The 19,272-nt window shown below is 39.3% G+C and overlaps 1 protein-coding gene across 15 annotated transcripts in view; it reads right to left on the bottom strand.

The window, feature by feature from the left end:
* The window catches only part of HERC3 (HECT and RLD domain containing E3 ubiquitin protein ligase 3), a 123,157-nt gene that overhangs the window by 46,386 nt on the left and 57,499 nt on the right, over nucleotides 1–19,272 (bottom strand). For all 15 annotated transcript variants that reach the window (XR_012434959.1, XM_015450643.3, XM_074040124.1 and 12 more), the window contains 7 exons: nucleotides 13,869–14,028; nucleotides 9,674–9,750; nucleotides 8,680–8,901; nucleotides 7,636–7,727; nucleotides 6,276–6,406; nucleotides 5,544–5,704; nucleotides 3,090–3,166 (listed from right to left, as the gene is read on the bottom strand). Coding sequence is in view for 14 of the 15 variants with exons in the window: in XM_015450643.3 (XP_015306129.1) it covers nucleotides 3,090–3,166; nucleotides 5,544–5,704; nucleotides 6,276–6,406; nucleotides 7,636–7,727; nucleotides 8,680–8,901; nucleotides 9,674–9,750; nucleotides 13,869–14,028 (920 nt within the window). In the remaining variant the exon portion in view is untranslated. The remainder of the gene's footprint in view (nucleotides 1–3,089; nucleotides 3,167–5,543; nucleotides 5,705–6,275; nucleotides 6,407–7,635; nucleotides 7,728–8,679; nucleotides 8,902–9,673; nucleotides 9,751–13,868; nucleotides 14,029–19,272) is intronic.

Genomic DNA, 19,272 nt, shown 5'->3' with positions numbered 1-19,272 from the left:
TCCAGTTAAGAGGAAAAAGGTAATATTAAAGCACTCATTCATCAGCTCATGAGATCATTTTTTTCTCCTTTGTACCTACACATAAAAACAAAACTTTCAAAGTAAATTTTCTTGGTTACTTTCCCATAGCTTCAAGTTAAGGTATCATTATGGGAGGAAGGAGTAGAGCATGTAATAAAACAGATGCCTGACAAAGTTTGTGATCATCTGGTTATTGATAACTATTCTACTAAAATGGCCACAGATATCTATGGAGAGAACAAAAATCATTTTGAAGTACATACAAGGAAGTCATAATCCAAAGCAGATGCTGGAGTACACACACAGATTGTCTTTCTACCTCATTTTAAAACCATTGTTGTTGTGTAAATTTTATTTATTTCCTCCATTCAAAGGGGCAGCTGAACATCAATTCTAACACAAACCTACAAAAAAATAGACTTGGAACTAGTTTCTCAATCCTCATCATATGTCCAATAAACCAGAGAAGCACAAGTTCAGAATCACTTAAAGAACCAAGAAAAAATATCATTCTTCCTGTCTTTAATACATACAGGCAAAAAAGGAAAAATTGCTCTTAGGTCAGTGTTTCTCAACTTTGGCTGGACTTTGGATCACCATGGGAATGTTCGATAATCCTGATGACCAAGTCATACTCCAGACCAATTAAATCAGAATCTCTAGAGGCATCAGTATTTTGTAGAGCTCCCAGGTGATTCCAGTAGGCAGCCAAGGTTAAGAATCACTGTTCCAGGAAAAAGATTATGAGATAGACACACACACACACACACACACACACACACACACAATTGTAACAATCCCAACCACATTCCCTCTTCAACTCTATCCAGGGAACAAAATGAAAGGAAAAGGAGATGCTGTGGTTTACATTCACTAAATTCCCAAGACCTAGAATCAATGCAGCAAAGGGGTATCTGACTATAACTCCTTCCCTCCCTTCTTTCACCTAAGGCCTGGCAATAATGAATGAGTCAGCCTTTTATAAAAATAGAGGCTATGGCCGGGCGTGGTGGATCACGCCTGTAATCCTAGCACTTTAGGAGGCTGAGAAGGGCAGATCACTTGAGGTCAGGGGTTCAAAACCAGCCTGGCCAACATAGTGAAACCCGTCTCTACTGAAAATACAAAAAAATTACCCAGGCGTGGTGGTGGACGCCTGTAATCCCAGCTACTCGGGAGGCTGAGGCAGGAGAATCACTTGAACCCAGGAGGCGGAGGTTGCAGTGAGCCAGGATGATGGCATTGCACCCCAGCCTGGGTGACAGAGTGAGACTCTGTCTCAAAAACAAAACAAAACAAAACAACAAAAAACAGAGGCTGTAACTATACAGGTGCTTTTTCTTGGTTCTTTAAGTGATATGGTAACAGGGTAAATATACGATTTGATTGGCCTCTGTATCTAAATAATCATCTCTGGTTAATAGTTTAAGTAAATGTGTATAGGTTTCAGTTTCTCTGAACTCATCAAAGTTATTCTCTGTCCAGCTTTTTAAGAGTAACATCTTCTTAAGTAATGTTTACTTTCCTTTTTCTTTTTTTTGTGATCTTATGCTATCGGTACCTCTCCCTCTTTCCAGTTGTTTAAACTTTAACCTGTCCTGTCTCTCTAATAGTATGCTACTTCACTTCCTTCTCATCAGCGTGTTGTTTTCCAGGCCCAACAGTGTTAATTACAATAATAAAAATCAGTTACATATATCAGATACTGTATTTATAAAAGAAAACTAAGTTTCATGTTAAATTTCACAGGAAAACTAAAGTTGGATACTATTACTCAAGTCAGTTACTAGGGGAAATAAATACTTAAAACTCTACTACCTATTGACAAAAACTGATTATCTTCCACAAAGTCAGTGCCTTTTGTATTTTGTTATATTGACATCTTGAAGAAACAAAGAATAACCTCAGCTTTCCTCAGGATTTCTCTCTAACACACACTCTGAGGCTGGGTCTAAAATAAACTGCTGCTAAGGCAGCAGTTCCAAATCACGCCAGATGGCAGCACTAAGCCACCTTCTTCAGGCACCTGACCTGGAAAATAGCTCATCATCAGCTTTAGCTGTCCAGCCTGCAGCCTCAGGCTCCACCAGGACCTTTTCCAACAGAATCATAGAACCAGAGTGACTACAAGGCAAAAACTTTGTGTACTTAAAGATAGCTAAGTATCAAACTAATAGAGAAAGTTTCCAAGACTGAAAGAGCCCCTGGTTTCCATAGTTGTTCATTTTCTTCCTGGTCAATTCTGACTCCTTTATCATCACTAACAGCCCCTTTCTTGCTCCTCCAGGAGAGCATAAGCATCCATGCACCACTCAGAGCTGGTCCTGTTGAAATGCTTGCTGAATAAAAGCAGGAAGGGTGGGGAAGGAAAAGAGAAGACAGGAAAGAAAACACAGGGGAAGGAGTGCAGCACTGACAACAAATCTGCGCAGCTGTTTTCAGACTGAATTCCCCCAGCAAGGAAGAGTGGAAGGAATTCGAACCCTGTCACAGAGTCCTGGATCCACACTCTACCTTCAAGCAGAAAGACAATGTCACACTGTCTTTATCCACTACAGTGATGCGGGAGACAATAGGAGGGAAATTTTGGTGTCACGTCATGAGCAGATTATAAATAACAAAATATATCTGAAAATTGTGGTATCTCTTACATATATATATATATACACACACACACACTCAATCACATCAAACAAAGAAACCCACCAAGTTCTCAAATACCTAGCATTTGTTGCCACTTAACCGGGAAGAAAAGAAATGGAAAATCAAATAATGCCAAAGTAAGTACAAACTCCCTAGGCATCCTTTACAGTGTTTCTGGAACAAGTACAAATATAAATAAATAATTTCAAATTATAAATTAGAACTCCATAGTACCAGGAGAACTGTTGGCACTTCAAGGGAGCCAAATGGAGACAACTTCTTCCAGATTTAGTTTGTTTATTTTAGAAATAAGATTGGTAGAAACAAAGAGTAACACTGCTCTTTATGTTGCAATTACTTGTTAAAACAAATATTGGTTCACCATTATTCCTCCCTGGAAATAAGAGTCACAAGAAAAATTTTACCTCATATTTGGAGCAAAGTACAAAAGTTTGGTCTCCTCCAGAGAAGATCTGCTTAACGATATGATATTTAAAGCGATCTGTCAAAAAAAATTCCGAAAGCATATTTTTCAATAATTGAAGTTTCTCCTCGATCCCCTTTTCTACTGTTGCAGAATACGCTTCAGAGTGGGTACCTATCCATTTTAATTGTGTCACAGAAGTAAGAAATCTTCTCCCCTGGCTCACTGCCTAGGACTGTTTCTACTTCAACTAAAAATAAATATATAAAATGGTATCCTCCACTCTAACTCTTCTTCTGCCCCTCCCCAACTGCCAGCGAATCCTGACCTCGTTTCTCTTTTTCATTCTAACTCTGGCATGCCACTGACCTGAAATCTGAAATGGGCACTATTCTTTACGGTAACAATTTAGCATATGAGTGTGGTGGACCCACGCCCCTTCAGGATGAATCTTGCCGTGGAAGGACCTCCATTTCCTGCTCCCTGCTTCACCTCCCATTACACTGTGTCCATGGCGACAGTCTCCTACTACCACGTTGCCTTTATTTCTGATACACCACACTATTTCACATCTTGGTGCCTCCTCCCTCTGCTGTCCCTGGCACACGGGATTCTCCATGAATGTGCCCACCAGGAGCATAACCTGAATGTGCTTCTGGAGCTGCACCTTGGTGGTGCTCACACCAACTCCCTCACAGTCTTCTATACCTGGCTAACTCTAAATCATCCTTCGAGGCACAGCTCAAACTTCCTCTAACCACAATACTCCTCTATGCCTTCCTCTGTGCTCCCACATTACCAAGAGGGTTCCTAAAACCATGTCATTTACATAACTGACATTTACCTGCTTATGTTATAAAATCATTTTGGCAAACATCCAAGCACAAATTTAGGACCATGGAAGTCAGGTTATAATTCAACTTCAAAAATTTGCGGTTTCAAAATAACCAAAAAATACCTGAGTTGGTAAACTTCCTAAATAAATGTATTCCACGTGTGAGTACAATGTCTTGGAGAAAAGAATTTACAACAGAGAAGAGGACACAAAGCCAGTCTTTTGCTTTTGGGAACATCATCCAAACAAAATCTTGTTTATTTATATTTTAAGCTGCACTACATTTCAGATGCTCATATATTCATTCCAAAAACGTCTACTGAGTGACAAGTTCATGCCAGGTCCTGTGCTATATGCTAGGTTTACAAAAAGGAAAAGAGTTTGTCTGTGTCCTTGAGTTTCTTATAATCCAGTACTAAAATTTATGATGGTTACTGTTTCAAACAAATTCCTGATCAAGCCATAAGTGTGTCACCTTATCGACTTCAAAATCAAAATTAATTACTAAATTACACTTCCTTTTAATGATTCTCTAGCTCCATTTCAGCCTCAGATTTATTATTTCAAGGTGAAGCAGTCATTCAATATTAATGACTGCCTTACTTTGATTTCCAGTGAAACCAAGACTGTTATTTAATTATTTTTTAAGGGAAGAAAAAAAATGGCATAAAAAGAAATCACATCGTGTTATGTACCAAAACACAAATAGCAAAGTAGAGGTAACATAGTACACAGGATTTAGAATGACCTAGGTTTAAATCCTGCCTCCAGAATCTATGTGATCTTGGGCAAATTACTTGACCTCCTTAAGACTTCGTTCCTTATCTCTAACATGGGGATAACAACCACTAACTAGTTCTTAGGCTATTTTGAGTGCTTTGCATAGTAATGAAACATCATTAAGCATTCAGTACATGCAAACTATCATTATTAGCAACAACAATAAAATGTACACACCACCACCAAGGTCTGTGAAAACAAAGTAACTGGTAGAGTTTGAATGTATGTTCTGGTCAAAACTCATGTTGAATTGCAGTAATCCCCAATGTTGGAGGTGGGGCATGGTGGGATGTGTTTAGATCATGCGATCGGATCCCTCATGAATGGCTTGGGCCCTCCCCTTGCTGAGAAGTAAGCTCTTGCTCTGAGTTCACATGAGATCTGGTGGTGTAAAATGTATGGCACCTCCCCTCCACTCTTTCTCTTGCTCCTGCTTCTGCCATGTGAAGTGTCTGCTCTTTCTTCGCCTTCTGCCATGATTGAAAGATTCCTGAGGACTCCCCAGAAGCCAAGCAGATGCCTGTATCATGCTCCGTGTAGAGCCTGCAGAACCGTGAGCCAATTAAAACTCTTTTCTTCATAAATCACCCAGTCTCAGGTGCTCTTTATAGCAATGCAAGAACGGCCTAACACAACAGTATTTCCTGCCTTATTTATTCTCTACGATCTCAACTATAAAGTTTCATGCATAGTAAGTACTGAAATTATTAATTGATGTTTAAAAATACCTTATCTTCATTCCCTCCAAAAGACCTCAAAGTAAGTAACAGATACATATTCTGTAAACAACTGCTTTCATCACTTAAAATACCATTAAATTCCAGAGACGATCATTCTTACCAGCTCGGGCTGAAAGCTGGCCACTGTGGGCGGCCCAGTAACCCTTGACAGGAGATGGGCACTTGACATTACAAGTGTGCCCAGTTCCTAATTGACCTCTTGCTCCACAACCAAATGCATAGATAAGTCCGGAAGAAGGCACGAAGGCTAGGGTATGTTGTCTGTGAAAAAATAATTTAACTCATCAGCATAGTTTCTACTAATGTGGATGTACACTCTGACTCTGACTTTTAACTTCCACATGTGCACAGCACAGGGTGCTCCTATAGAGCCTTCCCCATGTTAACACGTGATTCTTCTTGCAGCGGCTGCTCTCCATACTACTATCCTTCTCTAATACTCTAGATCATGAGGAGGGCGGCAAGTCAGCAAAGAGCTGAATGATCTGCTGCATGTGGCCTCTGAGATGAACGGAGAGAAGCAGGGTAGACTCAGGCAAAAATTTCCAAGAAGTTCTTTGGGACTCTCTTATTTTCCTTTCTTTATCCCTTCCCCACATCCTGCTACTCTTTATCCCAAAAGAAGCCTAATGTCTCCATGTTGCTCTGTTTATCTAAAACCCTTCCTTGCCACACTCTACCAAGGTCTTTCTCCACATTTCACCACAGGCATGCATGCAGTTAAGATCTCTTAAAATGACGGTCACTAGGTATAATCACATTCTTCATCACTACAAGATAAGACCCATTTCTGGGTCCAAGTGAATACAAGGAAGCTTTGAGGAGCACTCACCTGCCACAAGCAATCTGAGTTACTTCACTACCCATCAGTTCTAGAACTCTTCTAGGATTAACCTCATCATTCATGGAGTCATGTCCAAGTTGCCCACAGGAACCAGCGCCAAAAGTAAACACACCTCCACTCTAACAAAGAACAAACACCATATGACTTCACTGTATCCTTAAGGGTACACCTCTAAAACCTGTATACAAAATGCCTATCACAACAATGTGCACAAGAGCACTACATTCACTTGACACTTCGCCAAAATCACTTTGTAAGGATGTTCATTAAATAGAAAAATAATAAAAAGGGAATTTCAGACTGCATCTTTATGGAACAAAGATAGCACTGCTCAAAGGAATGTGTGCCTTCTGTAAATTTTAAAAATTGTTTAAAAGTACAATGATACGTTAGGAAGCAAAATTTATTTTTTTTTATTTTTTTATTATTTCTGAATTTTTTTTATTTATTTTTTATTATTATTATACTTTAAGTTCTAGGGTACATGTGCATAACGTGCAGGTTTGTTACATATGTATACTTGTGCCATGTTGCTGTGCTGCACCCATCAACTCGTCAGCACCCATCAACTCGTCATTTACATCAGGTATAACTCCCAATGCAATCCCTCCCCCCTCCCCCCTCCCCATGATAGGCCCCGGTGTGTGATGTTCCCCTTCCCGAGTCCAAGTGATCTCATTGTTCAGTTCCCACCTATGAGTGAGAACATGTGGTGTTTGGTTTTCTGTTCTTGTGATAGTTAGGAAGCAAAATTTTAAAAAAGGAGAAACAAGGAGCTAGGATAAATGAGATGATTTTACATATCATTCACATATAAGAAATTAAGTGCTCCTACAAATTCCTTGGTAAGTAAGCTGTTTTTTTTAACAGCTGTATTTAAATAATTTAAATAAATGTTAAGGCATTTTATGAAAGTGAACCTACAATAATATTTGCTCAGTATAAAAACACATTTTCATTCTCTCTAGAATATATTTAGAAGCAAAAGAAACACGATTATTTTAAAACATTAAATTGCTGTTTCTTTTTTATATATTTAAATGACTTGTTTTAAAGGAACATAGGATATATATACACACATGTATCTACTGTCCTATATTTTAAAGTTATTTATATTGAACTATTCTTAAACGTTACTAAGACACTCTACAAGATTACCAAAGAGGGTAACAGAGACATATAAAAAAGTAGTCTTTTTCTATTCCTTTGGAAAACAACAAACATAAAAGAGAGCATTCGAGTTCAAGCCACAATACTGTCATCACACACCATCACTACACTAAAATAATCAAGCAATTCTAATCACCCATCTTATCCCCAGCACCAAAGAATACTCTGAGCTCCTTACCTTTGTGAGAACTGCTGTGTGTTCTTCTCCACAACTAATATAGACAACTTTTTGTGTGCGTAAGAGTTTTACATGGCATGGAGACTCTCGATCTAGAATAAATTAAATATCAGACTATCACTACCATTTGACTTTGAGATGAAATACACACAACTATCTTGGCATGAATTTTGGATTCCTGGATTCCTGACACATGTTGTTTCCTGCCTGCATCTGTACTTGGATACCCAACAGACTTCTCAGTTTTAATTTACCAAAAACCTACCTCATGGTTTCCCTACACTCTCCAACCCTGCCCACTCTCCAGCTCACTTTACCACACACACATAGTTTTCCCCATTTCAGAAACAGTCATTTTGCCCCTCCAGCTGTTTCTTTATTTCAAACCACACATCCAGCAGTGAACAAAACCAACTGGCCTCCTCTTCAAAATACATTTAAAATCTGACTTTACTCCCACAACCTCCACGCTGGTCTTCCAGCTTCCCCCTTGACCCACTACAGCCAAAGCCAAAGTGGATCACACCTCTCCTCCAAACCCTCAGGGTCTTCCCCTCTCACTGAGAAAACCAGCTAAATCCTCACCCTGCCCCTCAGGGCCCTGCATAACTGGGTCTACACGACCTCTCTGACCTGCAGCTGTGCTACTCTTCCCCTTCTCTCCAACTACATCTCTCCCACATGAGCGCCTTTGCACACCCGGTTCCCTCTGACAGAAATGTTTTTCACCCAGACATCTACATGTCCCATTTCCCACCTGATTTCCTACAGGTTCTGCTCAAACATTTTCTTATCAGAGGGGCCCTTTGTAACCACCTTATGTAAAGCAGGAAGCTGCACTCTCAAACCCTGTGTATTTACTGGTTTTGTTGCACCTCCACTCACTAGAATACAGTCTCCACTAAGACAAGGATGTTCTCTATTCTGTTCACTGTTGCTCCCTTAGTATCTCACATGGGGCTAGCACATAGTAGATCCTTAAGAAGCATGTGTTAAATGAATGTGCTTTTAAACTAAATACATACATATGAAGGGTTTACCTACCTTTTTCATCACTGAGCCCCAGCTGCCCTGCATTATTCATCCCCCAGCCAAACACAGCTCCTGAGAGAGACAGGGCAAAGCTGTGAGCCCCTCCGGCAGCCACCTGAGCTAGTGGGATCCCCTCCAGGGACCTCACCCTCTGCGGGCTGGCTTGAGAGGGGAACTCCTTCCCTAAGCCAAGCTGCCCATGGCTGTTCTTTCCCCAGGTGAAGAACTGGCCATCTGAAATAACAGGATAACTGGTATTACCATAAAATGATACAAGCTCCACACACAAAAATAATCAAGTTATTAGGGTCATTTGCCAGTTGCCCCCCAACACCAAACCCACCCGAGAGCAAAGAACAGAGACACTTCATGCTGTCAGACTGCCAAAACCCAAACTCCCAAGTGATAACAGAGAGGTAAGCTGAGTCTTACTGCCCTTCAAAGGCTATTAAAATTTATACACAGAAAATATTAAATGTATAAGTAAATTCAATTTCACACAGTCCAATTACCAGGCTTAAGCAAGATCAACTAGTTCTGACCATACTAAGACTATGAGACCCAAGACTTCAGGAGGTCCAGCTATGACCACTTGGTCTGCTCTGCAGATAATCAAGCAGGACACAGAAGTGCAGATTTATTTAGGTTTCTCCAACTCCTTTTTCATTTATTTGGGAGCTTGATAGTGGAATGTAGCTTGAGAGTTGGCTGTCGCTAAGAAAAATCAATCTTCTCCATGCTCAGAACACCTAGGTATCGTCCTGCCCCCTGCTCATCTTCCCCTGTGAAAGTTGGAGCAGCAGTGATGACCACCTACTTCATCATCCACACCCTGAGAAAAGGATGAGCTATGCAAAGCCCATCTGAGAACTGTCACTGTCCAACAGCAATGCATAGACCCTAACCAGTTAATTCAAAGTTTTGAGTTAGATAATATCACACAAAAAGACAAAGAGAAAGTTTTCAAAATTAACATAGCATTAGCATATGTTTAATGTTACTTTACCAGCCGCAAGAGCCAAGCAATGCCAGTTGCCACAGGAAACTTGTAATATTGTTTGCTGGTTCAGCTTTTGTATTAACCTAAAACAGAAAAGGCTTTCTTTTTCAGATAGATATTCACACACAAACACAATTATCAGAAATATTCCCAACTAAATAAAATATCAATAATAAATAACATCATCTTGCCTAAAAGTCTTTTTAAGGCTGGGCACAGTGGCTCACACCTGTAATCTCAGCACTTTGGGAGGCCGAGACGAACACCTGAGGTCAGGAGTTTGAGACCAGCCTGGCCATTATGGTGAAACCCCATCTCTACTAAAAATACCAAAAAAAATAGCCAGGCATTGTGGCACATGCCTGTAATCCCAGCTACTCGGTAGGCTGAGGCAGGAAAATTGCTTAAACCTGGGAGGCAGAAGTTGCAGTGAGCCAAGATCGCACCACTGCACTCCAGCCTGAGCAACAAAGCGAGACTCTGTCCCCCGTCCCACCCCCTCAAAAAAAACTCTTTTTAAAATCAAATATATAATCTTACATGATATAATTCTATTAGGTCTTTCATCAGCCTCCTGTCTCTTAGGTAGTTACTGTTTAAAACAACAACAACAAAAAAACACTTTTGCATTTAGACCCATTGCCACAATCCTCCATTATTTCTCACCTTGTCTTCTTCAGTTCAGGGCCAAATGGAAAGAGCTACAGAAGAAAGATCCTAAGAATATGGTTGGTGTCTATGTGGCTTTCAAAATAACAGAAATGCCACCATCCAAAATAAGTGAAATGTCAATTTCACTTCTGGGTATATACATACAATATGGTACGCACACACAACAGAATATTAATCAGCCTTAAAAGGGAAGGAAGGTCTGACACATGCTTTTAACATGGATGAACCTAGAGGACATTATGCTAAATGAAATGAGCCAGTCACAAAACGCTGAAACTGTATGATTCCACTTATATGAAGTATCTATTGTAGTCAAATTCATAGAAATCAATTTTGCAAGATAAAAAAGTTCTAGAGGCCGGGCGCGGTGGCTCATCACTGTAATCTCACCATTTTGGGAGGCCAAGGCGAAAGAATCGCTTGAAGCCAGGAATTCAAGATCAGCCTGGGCAACAAATCAAGACCCTGTTTCTACAGAAACTATCAAAAGCAGCTGGGTGCGGTGCCATGAGCCTGCATTCCTAGCTACTTGGAAGCCTGAGGTGGGAGGATCATCTGAGTCCAGGAGTTCGAGGCAGTGAGCTGTGATCACACCACCACACTCCAGCCTGGACTACAGACAGAGTGAGACCCTGTCTCAAAAAAAAAAAAAGGTAAGAAAAAAGAAAGTTCTAGGGATTGGTTATACAACAACGTGAACATATTTAACACTATTGAGCTACACATTTAAAAATAGTTAAGATGGTAAATTTTATGTTATGTGTATTTTACCACAATTAAGAAAAATAATAAGAGCCATGCCTCCAAAACCCGAAATTCCTAGGATGGTAAAGAGAAGGGTCACATGATTTCTTTTCAAATCTTACTCCCCTGCTTGTTCATGTGAAAGAGAGAGAACAGCACCTATTTTAGAGTTGTGGCGAGAATTAAATGAAAAATTCCAGTTAAAGTGCTTGGCACTACCCAAGAAAGTTGGGCACCCTGGGAATACCTCCTGCTCTCTATTTTAATAGCTGACAAGTTGTCACGTTCATCTTCCCTAAGTGTATTGTGCCATGGAAACTAAGGGGTCGGATGGATACCCCTTGGAAGAGGGGTATCTTTGAAGATAGATATCCTCTGGGGGAGAGGACAGAGGATTATTTAGATCGACACTTAGATAATGCTTTTGTTCATGTTTTATTTTCTCAGATATAAAAATTTAAAATAGAGTTCACAAACACATTTAGTGTTTAGTACCAAATATAAATGAACTTTTTTTATTCTTATAACTGCAGATTCATGTGCAATTGTAAGAAATAATATAGAGAAATCCCTTATATACTTTGTCCAGTTTCCCCTAATTATAACATTTTACAAAATTACGTATAATATTATACCCAGGATATTGAAGATATTAACATTAATACAATCTACCAATCACATTCATATTTCTCCAGTTTTACTTGTACTCATTTCTGGGTATTAGTTTTATCGTGTAAGTGTATCCACTCTGCCACAGTCATGATACCAAACAGTTCCAACACCATGAGAATTCCTCGTATTAAACTTTTATAACCACTCCTCCCCTTCCCCTGTTCCTAACCCCTGGCAGCCACTAATCTATCCTCCATTGAGAAAATGTTGTTATTTTTTAAATGCTATATAAATGAAATCGTACAGTAGGTACTCTTTTGGGATTGGCTTTTTTCACTCAGACTAATTCCCTGGATATTCACCCAAGTTGTGTTAATCAATAGTTTATAGAACAACACTATTTTCTAAAATTGAAAAATGCATTACTGCCTAAGAGACCAATGTTTCTCAGGTTGCTATATAGCAACAACCCTTTTTCCTATCAAGTTTACACTCAAATTCCCCATCACCATTACTCTTGTCACTATCAGTTGTAGAAAAGAAGCAGGTCAAAAGAACAAAGATAGATAATAGAGAAATTGTACCCTTGAGGTAGGGAAGAGGGGGTTCACATAGTGCAAGCACATACTGTATTTTACCTTCTTGTCTCCTTCCATCCTCCCCACAACTCTGTAAGTAAGTAATTCCATTTTTAAGTTAGGAAACTGAGGCTTAGAAAAGTTAAACAACCTGCCCAAGGTCATTCACCTTAGAAGTAAAAGAGCCAGTATTAGAATCCAAGGCTTGTTTGACATCAAAGCTATGTTACTTTCCACAATACAAAGGTATAAATTAATGAATTTATTTCAGTTAACTTATAATAAAAAACTATATACAAAGTCTTGGAAGTCATCCATAATTTGAACATAACTAATGAATATTAAGCTACTACTGTAGCACAGATTACTTCATTTTTAAAAATGAAATGCCATTAAAAACCTTAATTGTATTTTGGTCATCAACAAATGAAATATTTTTGCCATTAATGTTATGAACATTTTCCCTAATATTACACACAACATAACATCTAGCACTTCTTTTTTCTTACTGCCACTCTTCCTCTCCCCACAAAATTAAATTAATTTTTGGAAGAAATGAATCTAAGACACTACCTGTCCTAAATCAGGAAATGAATCAAATCACTCTTACCTCCATGTTCTTATTTAACACAACCTTTGATTAAAGAGACAAAAATCTAAGAAGGGCAAGAAAGAAGAGGAAGAAGAATATGCTGTCCTTTAAAGGGGACAATAATTAGGCAGAGGAGGAGAGGCCACTTATTAAATTTGTGCTGAGCAATGTATGTGACAGGCACTCCTAGCAATGGTGATGCTAAAATAAATCATCCAATTATCCTGCCATTAATAGCTCACATCTTTGTAGTAAAAACAGATATTAAATCAACAATTACAAAGAATGTGTTCCACAGTAGTGGTATATGAAACATTTGTAGCATAAAGGAGTAAGAATTAAATAAAGGAAATAAAATGGCAGCTCTTTGATCATTAAGAACCTTCAACAAACTGAGACACCACCACTAAAAAGTCCATCTGAAAGTAACTACAATATTTGGGATGTTCTCTTAGTGGCAACTATTAGATACTTAGCTAAATCATCTAAGGTTCAGATTTAAGTAAATCTTTAAGAGACTCAAAACCTACTGTATTGATTCTTTTACATTAAAGAATCTATGTATATCTGGTATTTTAGCTGTTTGTAATGCTTAAGGTGATTTGGCCTATCATTAGAGTAACAGGTCAGCCTTGTGATTCTATTTTAAAGAACTTAATTGAGTAATTCAGACTTGCAATTTTCAGTCAAAAGCTAATAAGCCTACAATGTGAAAGATGACTTTTTTATTCAAACATTTATCAATTGCCAGGCGCTCAGCGAGCAACCAGGCTACTAGAATAAATAAAGTACAGTTCCCAACTGACTCACATTTTTGAACCAGAGACGGACACTTCTATAAATAATTGCAACTTTTGTGACAAGTGTTTTAATAGTATAAGGCACAGGAGTGGCACAAAGGAAATAGCAATTAAATGAAGAAAACAGAAGAAAAACAAGGAGTCTAACAAATCAACAGCAGGAAATAGTATTTCAAACGACTGACATTTGAAAACCTTCTTACCTGGGCACTGCCACAGAATCCTCAGTAGTCATGAGTCCTAGCTGACCATCACTCCCTGCACCCCAAGAAAACAGCTGGCCTCGGTCACTGAGGGCCAGACTGTGGGACTCGCCACAGGCCACATGAATGATATGCTGATCTGCCAGAGCTCCAATTTGTTCTGAAAGAGACAAATTGGAGGAAGAAAATGTACAACCCAGAAACAGGAATACTGCTGCCATTACACAGGATTATCTTCCTGGGCAGTTTTATTTTTTAACAAGAACCACTTAATCTGAATATTTATAGAGATTATAAATTTCACATATTTCTAAACTATCGATTTACATTTGGAGACCCTGGGTAACATACATAACTATAGTAGCACACACATCCCAGATGTTCCCTGAACCTATACAGCCATGAGCCTGGTGTTTCTCTATCCAAGCAGAAGCCTGTACTATTTGGAGATGTTCCATCCAAGAGGCCTAAATGTTGAGTGGAAATGAAACATATTCCGAAAACTAGCGGGAGTGAGCGAAACCCTGCCTGGAACAATGAGACCCTCTCCCCCCACACACAAACACACCCAGAATTCTAAACAGCTTCTCCCCTCAGTTCTGGAACCCAGTCTTGTATGTATACAGTGAGGAAATAGAAGGATTTCTCTCTGGGAAAACTGGCCCAAAAGACAAGACCCACAGATAGTGACATTTGTGTGTTCCTCAATGAAATGTCCAGCTTCCCATCAGTCAACAAGAATCACCCACACACACACAGCTCCACTCACATTTTAGCACCTCACCCTTAAATGTAAAAGGCCAGACAAGGATCACCCTATGTGTGAGGAAAACTTAAACATGAAAAGCAAACAGCAACATAAACAGAAGGAAATGAACTCTGAAAAAACAGATCATGCAGGGAGCAAAGTTTCTTAAAAGTCTTTTGAGAAATCAAAGAAGATATTTCCACTTATGAACTAGAAAGAGAGTGCTATAAGAAAGCATTATTCAAAAAACAAACAAACAGAAATATCTTGGAAACCAAAAATGTGGTACCATAAATTAAAAAAAAAAAAAAAAAAGAAAAACCTTCAAAAGCAGGACTGAACGTTAGAAATGAAGAAATTTTCTAGGAAATAGAAGAAAAAAGCAAAGAGAAAATCAGAAGGGGAAAAAAGATAAGAAATTAGAGGATTGTTTCAAGAGGTCGAATATTCAGAAAGAGAATGGAGAAATCACAAGATAAAAATATTTCAAAAAAAAAAAAATCACAAGAAAATTTCACACTGAAAGGATCTATTAAGTGCCCAGAATAATGATCAACAAAATATCTACTGTAGAACCCTTCATCTTGAAATTTCAGAATAACAAGAAAGAGTCTAAAAGTTTCTAGAAAAGAACATGTTTATATACAATAGAACAGGGATCAGAATGGCATCATAATTCTCAGAAGCAACACGAAAAACTGTAAGACAATGGAGCGATGCCCTCACAGTTCTGAAGGAAAGTAACATTCAAGCAAGAATTCAATACCCAACCAACTGTGAATGAAATGTGAGGCAAGGGGAGCAAAAGGGAAGTTTTGGAGCATGTAAAGCTCTCAAAATATTTTACCTCCCATACTGGTTTTCTCAGAAAGCTACTGGAAGATATGCCTCCAAAACAAGAACTCAGGATTTAGGAACCAGGAATCTTACACAGACAGGAAGGAGGTGAGAAACCTTTCTAGACAGCTGTGTAGCATGCCTACAAAGCAAAGGTGGAGGGATGTCTCCAAGGTGAAAAAGAAAATACTATTAGAGCATTATGAGTTTTATAATTCTACCAGAGATAGAGAGGTTACTGTGGGAAAAAAAAAGTAAAGTCATTAACTTCAGGAAAAACAAAATGATTTATGAGAAAGAAAAGTACTCATGGTACATGCAATCATAATAACCGAACAAAAATACTTTCCATAGTTAATAATTGTCGGCCGGGCGCGGTGGCTCAAGCCTGTAATCCCAGCACTTTGGGAGGCCGAGATGGGCGGATCACGAGGCCAGGAGATCGAGAGACGATCCCGGCTAACACGGTGAAACCCCGTCTCTACTAAAAAATACAAAAAAACTAGCCGGGCGAGGTGGCGGGCGCCTGTAGTCCCAGCTACTCGGGAGGCTGAGGCAGGAGAACGGCGTAAACCCGGGAGGCGGAGCTTACAGTGAGCTGAGATCCGGCCACTGCACTCCAGCCTGGGTGACAGAGCAAGACTCCGTCTCAAAAAAAAAAAAAAAAATTGTCAAATTTTATTTAAAAGATTAACTATTTGGGGAAGGACGAGTGTCTGGTGGTGAAGAAGAGGAAAGGGTGGGTAGAGAATATAACAGAACTCTAATCTTTGCCAGTGTGAAGTTTCCAGATTATGTCCAATATTGAAAAAAAATCAAGAAATAATATTATAAGCATGTTATGTAGAAACATAAAGGTAAGCAGCAAAAAAAAAAAAAAAAAAAAAAAAAAAAAAAAAAAAGCTAAAGAGTTGAAATGACAGGGAGCGAGATTCAAGATAAGAACAGGTGAGGCAGGGAACTGTTATTTAACCTAAACACAGTTTGCATAAATATATTCCTTCAAAACAATAACACTTTTTTAACTGAAAATATGCTCATGCCAGAGAAATTACCATAATAAACAGAAAGATTTTGTAATTCCTGTTGTTCCCATTGTCCATCTTCTTTAACTTCTGCTCACTATTTACTTCCCAACTCAGCCTTGCACCAGGCACAAAGAATAGTCCTATCTTTACCTTGCAAAAATGTAAGGAATGCTATCAAAGGAGCCCAGGTGGCTCAGACTCCACTCTAACCAAATTTCCACCTCATACCAATTCCAAGACTTGGAAGGCTTTTCTGTTCTCTAGGCCTGGGACCTAGCCTGATGCCTTATTCATGACTGAGGCCTGTCTCTTGGTACCTAACCTTCTTGCTACCTTAACTGTCTGAAGGAGTTAGTATATAGCCTAACACAACACTAATAAGTTTCCCCACTATCCTGACACTGTGGCTCTGATCCGTCTGCCGTTTTCTTTCCCTCGATCTCTCAATAGCATCCCTCTCTTGATCCTGTCTTTACTACAGCTGAGTAGCCTCAAAAGGGAACATCTGGATTCCAATGACCATTGACTCCCAGTCACGTCAATCTCTAGGCAAACCAATTCCTGTCCCATCACTCACCAACCCCACCTGGGCTCCTTTGATAGCATTCCTAACATTTTTGCAAGGTAAAGGACTATTCTTTGTGCCTGGTGCAAGGCTGAGCTGGGAAGTAAGTAGTGAGCAGAGGTTAAAGAAGATGGACAATGGGAACAACAGGAAATCCAGCTACCCTCACCACAACAATAAAACCTGTAGCCACAAAGGCAGAAATACTGTTCAGCAACCAAATGTTGATGGAGAACCAAACCACTGGTTACACAAATCTAACTTATTCTATTTCTTCTAGCCAGAAAACTGTGCTCGTCTAATTCAGGCTGGAGATCCGTCACTGTGGAACTATAATCCCTCTTCTAGAATCTACCCCCAGGTCAGCCCAGTGTGCTGATGAATGCCTCATTCACTCCTCTCTCTGAATACACCCCTGCCCCACTTGGGAACATTCAGGCTGCAGTGCCCTCTGATTCATTTTCACATGCAGTCTCTTCTGATTCATTCCGTCAAGACTATACACTATATTTTGCAGATCATGATGGAACCTCAACCCACACATTAAAATAACTAAACACACTGAAGAAGCATTTGGTATTTCTTGAGGATAAAAGTATACTTTCTCTCTGAACCTTTCACAGCAACATTTTAAAGTTTTTAAAGTCTCTAGTAATGTTTTCAGTTCTGAACAAGTCATGGTAGGTAGGGCAGCACAGTGGCCAATGTGGAGCGCTGCTTACAGCAAGTCAGCAGTTCAGCTGGACTTGCATTATTAGGGTTAGTTCTACTTAGCTCTTGAGCCCATCATAATTTTTTAATGTTTTTTGAGTTAATGGTAAATTTGTCATTTAACCACCAAAAGATGGTAACTGAGAAGGATGATATGAGTCTAGGGGGCAAACGGATGATGCAGATTCTTAAGCCTTGCAACAACCCTGTGAGGCAAGGGTACCACAGCTGTCCTCAGCTCAGAAAGAGGATGTAATTTGGCCAAGGCTCACAACTAATGATTGGTGGAATTGGGATGGACACCAGGTCTGTCTGACTTCAAAACCCATTATACTTAACTAAGCTATATTGTCTTTCCTCATGGAAAAGAATTACATAGATTTTAAATTGGTAAAAATAACCTATAAAGTGAATACCCTACTTATGGATAATGGAAAACTAACTTTTCCCTCATCGTCTGTTCATATGAGAAACACATCCCGTGGCTTACAGTTAATAATATCAGCAGCTGGGTAGAAAGGACAGTAGTTCTCCCTTATCTGAGGTTTTGCTTTCCAGATTTTCAGTTACCTGCGATCAGTGCAGTGCAAATATATTAAGTGGAATTTTCCAGAAATAAGCAATTCATAAGTTTTAAACTGCACACCATTCTGAGTCCTGTGATGAAATCTCTCACTGTCCTGCTCTGCCTGGGACATGAATCATCCCTTTGTCCAGCATATCCATGCTGTATATGCCCCCTGCCTGTTAGTCCCTTAGTAGCTGCCTCTGTTATCAGATTGCAAAAGCGTAGTATATATAGCTTTTGGTACTATCCAAGGTTTCAGGTATCTAGTGGGGGTCTTGAAACACATCCCCTGCAGATAAGGAGGGACTACTATATACAGTATATACAAAATTAGTGATTAAAAGTTGGCACTAAGTTTTTAACTAATAAAACTATAATAAAATAAATGTAAGCAGTTTGTAGTACAAAGAGGGTTAAACTTTCACCACTTAGATGTCTCCTTTCTGCTCTTCCCCAAATCGTCAATTCTACAATTATACTTTTCTTTAGTAGCAGAAAACAAGTCAGAGACACACTGCAGGAAACCCAGCTCTTCGCCCTACCATTCTACACATTCTAAGTCCTCACATTCACCGTAACTCTTGATTTCCTGTTAGCACTGAACTCTTACTCTCCTGCACATCTTTCCTCCTGCTGCTACACTCTGCTCTCCTGACTACTTTTTCTCCAAAGTACTATCAACCCAGTCTGTGGGGTCCGGCAGACTTTTACTGAAAGTCTGGGTGATGGAGATACACTGTATCTCGGCAAACCACTCAAAACAAAATATTATACATCCAAGTTCCTCTGCAGTTCCCAACACAGAAGATGGCCTGGTATCTAATTTTCATCCTAGAGTCTCCCCGCCTCCCACAATATGACTAAGCTCTTTCCCTCATTTTCTTTCTGTATCTGAAAGGTCTTTTTCCAAAGCCATATTCCAATTTCTTTCTTAATTAATTACTTTG

Source organism: Macaca fascicularis, chromosome 5, assembly GCF_037993035.2.
Source record: "Macaca fascicularis isolate 582-1 chromosome 5, T2T-MFA8v1.1".
Taxonomy (NCBI): Eukaryota; Metazoa; Chordata; class Mammalia; order Primates; family Cercopithecidae; genus Macaca; species Macaca fascicularis.
Note: the sequence above shows the minus strand (reverse complement) of the source record. Positions and strands in the feature narration are given on the sequence as shown.